Consider the following 11167-nt stretch of genomic DNA (forward strand, 5'->3'; position numbering starts at 1 on the left):
TAGCAGTAAAATATCTTTAGCCAAGAATCAATTTCATATATGGGAAACCGGATGAGGAAAAACATTGTTGGGTTTAGTTCTAACTCCAGTAGGAGTATCTCAAAAACTAAAGCCCTTTTTGACCATTTGTCACCAGCCTAAATATGCCTCATATTTGAGACTTTGACAGGCTTTTATTTTGAAACTGTACATCAGAATGTCTTGATACTTAATGAGTCACACCATGGGGTCGTGGATTTATTGTTTGATAACAAGGTGTTTCTTTTTAAATTGAATCCAAAATCATATCTAATTTGTCTCATATTCGAGACTTTGACAGGCTTTTATTTTGAAACTGTATGTCAGAATGTCCTGAAACATTGTAGATCACACATTGAGAAGATGTCCTCTCCATCTGAGGTGAAATTGGTCTGTGGAAGCTAGGACTTTAATTTTTATCATTTTCTGAATGTGTAGACAATACAGCTAATATATGAGTTTTGGGGGGGGGCACTTATTTTGGAATTCAGCATATCATGCAGTGACAGGTTGTGAGGTGTGCTAAAACCTCTCTCTTTCTGACAGACAGGCAGGCAGGCAGAATAAATGAATGGGGAATTGCCTTCATCAGAAAATTTCTTTTTTTAGTTTTGACGGTCTCACCGTAATAGCAAGTGTATACGCGCACCGCGAAATATATGGGCGGCTAGTTTGACCGCTCATTTTGAAGTGGAGGCTGGCTTGACCGCAGTGAGCAGAGGACCGGCGGTCAGCGCTCAGAGAACAGCCCCGCCTCGGCAAGTCCTACCGAAATGTAGCCTGATACCGCATGCAACACATGTTGTCTCTGTAGTGGTTGAAAACGAGATATAATTAATTTGGGGTTTAACAAAGGGATATCTTTGCTAATCTTTTAATTGTTCAGCAAATAAGTTTAGGCTGAGGGGCAAAATGTATTCATTTACTTAACTTTAACGTTAATAGTTTGCTTCTCTTACCTAATGTTTTATTTTATGCCTGTTATAATGGCAATTATTGTGCATTAAAAGTAAAATTTAATCTGTATCAAAAGGTTACTTAAAGTAATAACAGTTATTTATTATGCAGAATGGCTCCTTTCATGTAAAACAATTTAAATGTTGTAGTTTGTCAATGTGGAGCCATAATTTGATAAATGTAGTTAAGGAAAAATGTCCAGTACTTGAGTAAATGTACTACTTAGTTACTTTCCACCACTGAAAATAAACATTTGTCTGTATGTATATTCTAATCTAATTGATTTCAACAAAAGAGAAAGAAAATACCTAATAGGCACCAATAGTGTTCACTAATATAATCTTACTTTTCCAAAACTCAAATCAATGCAAAGAGACAAAAGAGCTTTTACATTAATAGAATATTTTATTTAGAGGAACAAAACAGCATAGCGATGTCCACATCTAAATCAGTAAATAACATCCAAGGGGACAAGAAGGAACTGCATCCTCAGACCAGGAATAAATGATGGGGAAGAAGAGCTAGAGGAAAAAACAAAGAACAGTGAAACTTAAAATGTCGCAAAAAAAAGAAATGTGAAAAAGGTGCGTTTTCATCAAGTTTGGAGCAAAAAAACAGGTTACGGCATAGTTTTGTCAGAACTTGGCTCTAAAGGCTACGCATGGCTGTAATTGGCCAGTAAACAGACTAGAAGAAGTAGAGGTTGCCAAGTGGAAACAGAACAAGTCGCCTTGGCCATCTAACCATCTACGAGAGAAAAATGGAGGTCTTTAGGAAATGCTCTTATTTGTTCGTTCAGCTAGTATTGGCCACGTTTAATGCCGTCCCGAGACGAAGACACGTTATGGGAACATCCAGGTAGACACCGACAGCGGAAACAGCAGATCATTCTGCGAGTTCAATGTTGACTACGTCAGAACTTATTCTATTATTTCATTTAGACTAAAACCAGCTCAAGCGAGCTTAAAACCCTTATTTGCCCAATTGAGGACGTTTTATCAAATCGTGCCATTTCTATTCAGCTTTACTAATGCCATACTTCAAAATGCACGTAAAAATACTTGTGAATGGAAACACAACTAATGTTTAATCTAAGTTTGAAATTAGAATAAACTTGAAATTTATAATAAAACATGGCTTTATTGATCCCCATAGGCTAAATTTGGTTGTTGCTTCAAATACACAAAATCAGTAAATACAGATAGGAAAAGTTAAAATACGATTTAAAAGTAAAAATAAATGACCAATTAGAAGACAAAATGTCAAGTCAAAAGTGACCATGGGGTCAGAAGCAGAAAGAATCAGCCAGTCTAGTTGATGTAAATGGAGTATACATATCCAGTAGGTTACTGGGATCAGACTCACAGAGAGTTTACTCCCCAGAGGGCCGCACGCTCTCAAAGACGCCGGCTTCCTTCATGGCGGTGAACTCTTTGACGGCGTCATACTGCTTGTAGAAGTCAGCGTAGGCCCGTTTCCTGGGCTCCGTCACACCGTACTGTGGAACAAAAGACAGGCCGGTTTGGTTTGCAATTAAAACCAAAAATAAATAAATGAGACAGACGATTGTCAGAAAAGCTAGAATCTAGCTAGAACCTCAACATTTTGGCCTTGGAAATGACCACAGAGTTAAAAAGGGACAGTTATTATATTCTATTCTATCTCTTGGCACTTTTCCATGCGTGGTTTTTAAAAAATATATATATATACAAATCCGAGTTTGCTACTTAAGAATTTGCTAGTCACTTCCTAGACAAAGCTTAGATTTTGACATATATTTGTCGCACAAACGTTTTAATGAAATGTTTGTCTACTGAGGTTTTTGTTTTGTAATCATTCCATGCTTAAGCCTTAAACATGCTTGTGGAAGTCTCCTTCTCTCCCAGTTATCTTCCACATCAGAGGCCCAGTCATGTTTAAAGGTAGATCATTGGCATGAAACATGAGGTGGTCAGATGTACTGTGATAAAGTAGATCAACAGGCTATATGTGTTTTGCCTAATTATTTTATGTACGTCTTATTAGATCATGTGTATATATTTTTTCTGTTGTCCATTATCCCATCCTCTTTCAGTCACTGTTTTTTTCATTTGTACTTGGTACCTGGAAACAGTAACTTAAATAAAAATCAACACAAAAAATAAAATAAAAAGATTAATTTATGAGAATTAGGGCTGTAGCGATACACTAATCTCACAATACGATACACGATATTCAGCTCACGATACATATCACGATATTCAGCCAACGATACGATTAGATTTAATTCGATACCCTTACTTAATTTACTGAAAGATTTAAAGGGGACCGAGTGATTTTGGTGACATCTTGTGAGTGTTCCATTTACTTGGATTTAATTAATTGAAATGAAAACATCAATTACACATTATATGTCTCCGACTGGACAGAGAGTCTACAGCAGGGATCATCAACTACATTTTTTTCAGAATTTTTCTAAGCACTCTGGCGGCCGGACTTTCAAATAAAATAAAATGAATTTATACCCAATATCCCTATTCTTTTTCACTTTCCTACTGAATTAATGCTATTTCTTTTTTTTTTTACATGTATTAGTGTGAGCAAACTCCTAAAAAACATGGAAACTCCCTAATGATAACTGGCTCTTTAACTAGAGAAATATCTCCGTCTAGGAGGCAGTTCCCTGATGAGTGATGGTTAAAGTCTGTGATTATGGAAACATTATTGTAGTATGCAGCATCCTGATTGGTGGAAAATGCTTGCAGAAAGAAAGGCTGTTGTCAGGTAAACATGTCACTGTCAAAGAGGCTGAAGCGAAAAGTTGACGTGGAAAAGCCAAAAGCCCAGCTTTAATGATGAATGACTGATAAGCAGGCTATGCACTCGTCATTTGCAATGAAACGATGTTGTTGCAAAATAATACAACCATCATCATCACCACTCGAACATAACAATCGCGTCATTCACGTGCATATTAAGTAGCTCCAGATTGTCCCCTCTAGCGGAGTTTGGTTTGTTCAGCCAGCAGTGAGGTTTACAAGAATTTGTCAAAATTTCCAGATTCCCGGCAACCTAAGATAAACAGTTAGACTACAAACCGACAGCTTTTGTTTTAGCTTGTTTGTAAAAATTTGCTATTTGCAGAGTTTACGCAAACACAGCTGTGTTTTGCGTAAAACAGCAGAGCTTTTTTTTTTTTTTTTTTTTTAAATCATATCAGAGTTGGGATTGGAGCCACGTGGCTGCTGCGGCTCACTCTCACCTTGAAGCCGATTGCAGCCACTAAGGACAGAGCGAACGCAATGGGCAGGTGAAACCTCAGACGCTTTCCCAGCAGCCCCCTCATCACAGGCTTTGCCAAAGACATGATGGATCACCTGCAGAGATAGAAAAAAAAAATAAAAAAATAAAAAAAGACAAAATTGAAGCTCAATTGTCGAGGCGATTGTTGCAGTCAATATGAAAGAATATATCTTATATACAGAATGCCTAGTCGACACAGACTGTAGTCTGAGTAAAGAAAAGACCCAAATTGCTTTCCACTCATTTCTATGTGGAACGACATGAGACACATTTGCTCTTCCAATAAATTCAGCCCCACAAATACTGTATTATTGTTGGTTTGTTTTTTTGCTGCTGATAATGACCAATAGCATTTTATTTTTTTTTTTTTTTTTAAACGTACAAAAAGTCTTGATACAGATTGCTTAGATTTGTTTTTCTATTGTGACCATGATACATACTAAGCAGGACATTTTACAGTTGAAAAATAAACGAACACATAAAAATGATAAAAAAGGTGGACAAACGCAGAAGCTAGTAGCTGCCGGTCGCTGCATTTGCCCTCCCCAAGCTCAAAGTTCAAAAATAAACTTGCCACTGCTTTATGATGGAAGGTATGTAACCATGACACCATTTTTATATCTCCCTAAAAACATAGTTTGGTGTTTCTGTACCACAACTTCCTGGTGTCCTCTGTCAACAAAAACACTAAAACGGAAATATCTGTAGGGCTATGACGGTATAGTTTTTTTTCTTACCGCGGTGAAGAAGCAACGTATCACCGCGGTATGGCGGTTAACCGCAACCCCCTTAAGAGAGTAGCGCAAGTTAGAGCGGGAATAGCAGGGTGCCTTAAGTAGGTGATGTCAGTGCTCGTGTGGTCGCGCAGGGAGAGCGAGCGGTAACGGAGAGTAGTGTAGGCCTACGAGTGCAGCTGTGAGGAAAAGTGAGAGGAAAAAAAAGAGATAACAAAAGATGATGTAAAGTGAGTTAAACGTGAACAATAAAACGACAAGCTTCTCAAGACACGGTGGCTTTATCTGTTGTCAATACTGCCAGTAGAGTGAATAGCGTTACCCCCGAAAAAGCATCGGCTCAAACCTTACAACATATGTTGCAGTCATAGATGGTATAAAAAGATTGCAGTGTTTCCATTTCAGCTCAATGTGAGAGTCTTTACTGTGTCTTGCTGTCATTTAAGGCCGCGTTGCCTTTTCTCCTCTCTGTTGATCTATTCCACAGACAGTTCAGAAAGCTCTATTGTCAATAAAGTTAAAAATAAAGTAATTGTTAGCCGACAATGGCGAGTGCAGACACTTCGCAGCACAGCGGTCTAGCAGCTGAGCAGACAGAGAGCAGAGAGGGCAACTCGGCACTCCGCTAACTTGTTGCTCTCACCACCAACATGAGCTGCTCCGTTTAGGCTACAAAACGTGCATGCAGGCTGACATTTAACCGTGCGGTTTTGTCAGGATTAATCTATAAACAGAAGGAAACTCCGCTAGCTGCTAGACTAAAGTGCAATGGTAAACACTGCAGCGGTAATGTCCACCTCTGCTGAGAACAGAGAAACGTCTTTGCTTTACTAACTGTGTATTATATTAAACGTTACCAGTAGTAGTAGTTGTAGTAGTAGTAATAATAATCATAATCAAATAAAAATCAATAATAAAAGTTTTTTTTTCTCTCCGTAACCTCTTCAAATAGGAGAAAATACAACAAAGTACACCGAGAGATACATAAACACACTATGACGCGCTCACTTGTATTGCAATGATTTATTCCTCCACACGTAAAATACAACTAGCACTGCAGTTACCAAATGTAAAGTTACTTTGGGAGTCGAAATTTGCGCATTAGTGTGGCGGAATAAATCCTTGCAATACAATCCTTGAGCGCGTCACAGTGTGTTGATGCATCTCTCAGCGTTTAGTCCCTCGCGGCAGCACTATGTTGGACATCTTACAGCCGCAACATTGGTCAACAGAAAGCGTTCGCTCCCAGGCGATCAGGTGAAGCAAACAAATACGTTATAGCTTCCGCTCAAACCGCGATGAAAACGCCCACCACCTACAATACAAGTGCACAACACAATAATCAATAAATAATATAAATGAGACCATAAACAACATACATTATGTGGCTCCTACACTGTCGATGAGGATAACTAAACAATGATTGTTGCTTTCATAATATTTAATATCACACATGTGTTCTCCTGTAACCTTCGGCAGCAAAAAGTTAAAAAAAAAAAAAAAATGCGGTGATGGCGGTAGTGATGTCATCACCGCGGTAGTGGCACGTCACCGCCGGTATTGCGGTTATCGTCACAGCCCTACATATCTGCAATAAGGTGACACCAGCCTGGCTGATTTATTGGTCTCCGTATAACATCCAACACTAGTTCTCAGTTTCAAGTCTGACAAAAGAGGAGAAAAAAAGACTTCTCAAAGACTCATTCGGTTTCATTTCATATATTTCGATAATGTACCCACTGATGTAAGTAAACTGTGTGGGTGTATATAAACATTAGTATTTGTATTTATATGCTGCTAAGCTGAGTGGATTGTGATTAACATGCAATGACAAACTCTTATCTTATCCAAAGGTCAATTCACTTCACTCAACTTTAAGAAAACTGTGTTTTTTCCCCCCAAATACTAAATACTTATTTTCATAAAACACCATATTTGTTTTACTGCACATTGCTGCAGCTCCTCTTTTCACCCTGTGTGTTGAGCTCTCTGTTTTAGCTACAGAGTGAGACATCTCACTTCTGTACCATCTTTGTTGGGAGTCGCACATTCACAGTAGCTAGGTAAGGACTACTAGCCAATCAGAAGCAGAGTATGAGGTGTGCCACGCTAGCAGCTAGGCGAGCATTAGAACATGTGTTACAAAGTGACGCACGTTTGTCTCTGAAGTAAAGGCTGGACTACAATAGAGCTGTTTGTGAACAATGTTTTCTGTTTGAAATGGCCACACAAATGCAATGTCCACAGTTCAATTACAGATCAGGGACATCATCTCCTCTGACTTAACAAAAAAACCTAAAAGAAAAGATGTTACTACACTTCTATTTGTGTGGTTTGGATTTCTCCTAAATTCACCAAAAGTTAGCATTAGATATAGCATAGTCTCATTTGCATATTAAAAACACCCACACATGTTTATAGTTAATGTGGCTGTGGTTAGACTGAGTGATTGACATCTTCCTGAGTCCCGTTAGTGTTGTTGCACCCGTTAGGGTGGGACAAATGACAACTTTATCATCCTTAATGGACCTTTTTCACAGCAGACATGTTGACATGTCACAGTAGGAAAAGCACAGCTGAAATTGATAACCTTAACGATGGCTCAATTCCATCAAGTGTCCCAGTAAGCTATTTCAGGGAATCAGCATTAGAACTGGGCGATATGGAAAAAAATAAAATCTAATATCATGATATTGTTGACCAAATACCTCAATATCGATATTGCGGCGACATTGTAGTGTTGACAATTGGTGCTTACAAAAAAATATTTACACAATGAGATTTTTGATAAATAATCATCGATGTGTGTATAATAACTAAGTGGGTAAAGGCAAATAATAGAAAAGCTAGAGTCTTCTGGTAAGTTAAAAAAAATTATATCACTTTACTGTAATCCAGCAGTTAAAACCAAGGGACAGATAACACTTGTCATATTACGATACCCAAAATCTAAGACGATATCCAGTCTCATATCACGATATCAATTTAATACCGATATATTGCCCAGCCCTAGTCAGCATGCACAATACCAGGGCCTCTCCTAAGTGGAATGCAGCCATCATTAATGGTTTTGAATACACCTGCACTTTTCCTACTGTGTCTGCTGTGAAAACTGTCCATTAGTAGAAATAACTTGCGACCTAATAAGTTCCCCTTAAAGCTCTGGCCAATCTTCAACCTGAACAGAGCCTAATAACCTGGGGACGTTTCATGGCGATCTCTTGTTTTTATCCATTTCTATAGTGTCTTGAAACTGTATGAATTTTACAATTCATATCTTTAAAAAGGTTTTGTTCTCGAGCCAGAAATCCCCACTTCAGTAGCACTCTGTGTACATAAACCAAACTTCATTCCCGTCTACATTCTGAAGGTCACAGAGGGCTTTGTTCATGTATTGCACAGCAGAAGTTAGGCCTATCACACATTTTATTCCTAATAACATGGAGAAACTTTTTTATACGGCTGGTGACACGTTGGTTCTCATTTATGGAGTGATAAAAAATAAATGTTGAACCCGGCTTTATCCAATGTTCACATTTCTGATCCGGACTTGTATGGAAACTAGCACATATTTAATCCACTGGGGAAGTTTAACGGTATTATCTTTCAGTTAAAATAATTTCCCTATTCACCTTGAATGTCTCCCCTTAACAGGAAGGAGAGTCAGTGTGGTGCTAACAGCTGTAGCATTGCTAGGGTCAAAGTAGCATAACGGCTATAAGCTTCCTCTCCTCGTCGCATTATATATGTTCCCTTAACCAACAAAAACAAGACAGCATAACTAATTTACTGCATGTGTAACTAATATAAGTGTAACTAACAGAATAGAATATAGGGACGAACTTTCAGTAAGCATGTAGCTAGCTAATGTCTGCGGCACGATGAGCTAACATTAGCTCGTTAGCTCATACAGCTAACTGCTTTCCATAAGGAAAGCCGTATATATATCTATGGAGGAAAACGGCAAAATTCCGGATAAATGGTGAAATGCAGGCGTCGTTATTAACGTGACAAAGCAACTCACACACTTAAATAGTTGAATTTTTAAGAACACTCACAGGTTAGACTCACGACCTTCACAGAAACGGCTAACTCTCAGCTCGGCTGCTGCTTTCCTCTACCGGAAGAGACGCTCTACTGGAGCCGCAGAAGGACAAATTTGAGTCCCATGAAAAGCGAAGTCTTGGCAAGTTAGGTCATTGGCACTCGTCTTCTTTCTTTTGGTCCTTAATGTTGCATCTACTACCATCTTCTGGAGTTAGTTCACTCCTACAATTGTCCAGGAGTCAGATGTGTCCCATTAGTCTTGTTCTCATTAGGAAGCTGACCAAGCATCTTCTGCCTTGTCCACTTTCACCACACTTCATTATGTTCTTTGCTCCTGCTACTGTTATCCAAAATCATTTAATTTCTTTGTGTTCTTTCTCTCGGATACATATTTCCTGCCACCAACAAGCACATGCTCCACAGTTTCTGGTACCTCGTAGTGATCAAAAAACCCATTTGGCTTTAGTCTCAGTCTGTCTTATTTGTTTCAATTTACTAAACTCTGAAAACTCTTCCCCCTGCTGCAAAGGAAACTTCCACAACACTTCTTCCCTATAATGTAATGTAATTCTCAGCCTGCTTATTGTTATGTGCTCTTTCTGTTTTGTTCTCTTATTTCTCAACATGCCTGAAAAATAGACTGCATTCAAATAAACAAGTTACTGCAGGAGTGTTCAGAGTAAAACTACATGTGTGAAATAGATCGTAAAACACATAGGCCTACTGCTGGTTAGCTGTATGTAAATTCCCTCCCGAGGATCAATAAAGTTGTGTAGCTAGGCTACATCATATCGGAACAATCACCGCTATAGGCTACCTCAGTGTTGGTGTTGATATACTTATGCAATTGTGAAGCTGCGTGGCATTCCTGCGGCAACTTAAAATTATAATCAATCATTTGACATCAACAGGTGTTCCTAATTAAGTGTTAAGTGTAATACAAATTTAAACATCCTCTTAAAATCATCATTATGATCCCTACTGAGCAAAGGGTAGAATACATGATACGCAATGTGACACCAGTAATACATTGAAAGTGTTTATTGCACTCCAAAATATTACAAAAAGACAAATTAACAAAACCCACCACCTTCTGCAAAAAAAAATTTAGCGTTCATATGTTGTGCCCAGAATCACTATCCATCCAAATGCAACTTTTACACTCTTTGCTGAAACAGCTTAACTTTGCTGTGGGAAATCCTCCAGAATTGCTGCCATTCTGCGTCCAAAGTATTCTCATTATTGTTTGAGCTGACCAATCAACACTTGCTGCCCTCATAAAAGGATCACACCTGAGGAGTTCACTCATTCTTATCTTCCTGCTGCCTGCAGGGGGGTGTGTCAAAACTTTGATCTTGTTAATAAAAAGAAGTATATGAGTTGAAGTTGATAGAAAGAGTATGTAACAACTGGGCACATCTTAAGGCAGATGGCTGTGCTGCAGAAGGGCTCAGCTCTTAAGAGACAGTCCGTTTCAGACTCATTCCCCGTGTTGGCTTCGTAGGCCTCGAGGACTTGAAGCAGTGACACAAACGCCTAAATGTACATCCCTCAATACAAAGTCAGAGTTTAAAAAAATATTTACTTTTCTCAAAGGTAAACAAACTACAGACTTTCTAAAACTCATAAATAATAGGAATGGGTGGCATGAAAGTATGATGTGTTAAACTGTTGTGTAAGCACATACAGTGTGTAAATCTAAAATGAATGAGCATCGCAAGAAAAACTATTTTTGCCACCAGCAGATGGTGATGCTGCTCCATCAGGAGTCACTTACCTGTCCTATCAAAGAGCTAGTTTCTATACCCAGAAAAAAAACATGATCCCACTGCTGTAATGTGGTCTCCAGGCTAGTGCCTGTTCTCCTGTATTTGTATATGTATATATAAATATATGGAGAATAATAATACAAAAAAGTAATCTGACTTTCTTTATCAATATACATTATACAGAAAAAAAAGCATTGGTTCAAACTTGTGTAAATATATCTGACAAATAATTGATTTACTTCCAATAAACACTGTAATATTTAATTAATCAAATGATGCAGAATTATGATACACGAAAGGTACGTTTATTGTGTAGTTGAAATTGCGGCCTCAAAATATTAAATGAGATATACAACTGAC

At 38.3% G+C, this 11167-nt stretch overlaps 1 protein-coding gene across 1 annotated transcript; it reads right to left on the bottom strand.

Annotated features, from left to right (window-relative positions):
• Window positions 1-1360: 1360 nt before the first annotated feature.
• On the bottom strand, window positions 1361-9166 carry cox6c (cytochrome c oxidase subunit 6C). The gene is made up of 4 exons (XM_028576208.1): window positions 9050-9166; window positions 4217-4331; window positions 2341-2473; window positions 1361-1496 (listed from the first exon to the last, which is right to left on the bottom strand). Exons 2-3 carry the CDS (start codon window positions 4319-4321, stop codon window positions 2348-2350), a joined length of 231 nt encoding a protein of 76 aa, XP_028432009.1. The 5' UTR covers window positions 4322-4331; window positions 9050-9166; the 3' UTR covers window positions 1361-1496; window positions 2341-2347.
• Between the last annotated feature and the right edge of the window lie 2001 nt (window positions 9167-11167).

Source organism: Perca flavescens, chromosome 4, assembly GCF_004354835.1.
Source record: "Perca flavescens isolate YP-PL-M2 chromosome 4, PFLA_1.0, whole genome shotgun sequence".
In the NCBI taxonomy this organism is placed as follows: Eukaryota; Metazoa; Chordata; class Actinopteri; order Perciformes; family Percidae; genus Perca; species Perca flavescens.

Bases quoted from the DNA above. Each gene is read 5' to 3' on its own strand.
- cox6c (XM_028576208.1), bottom strand. From the start codon at position 4,321: ATGTCTTTGGCAAAGCCTGTGATGAGGGGGCTGCTGGGAAAGCGTCTG. The intron at 2,474-4,216 runs GTGAGAGTGAGC...TTTGTTCCACAG, and splicing joins TGGCTGCAATCGGCTTCAAG to TACGGTGTGACGGAGCCCAG.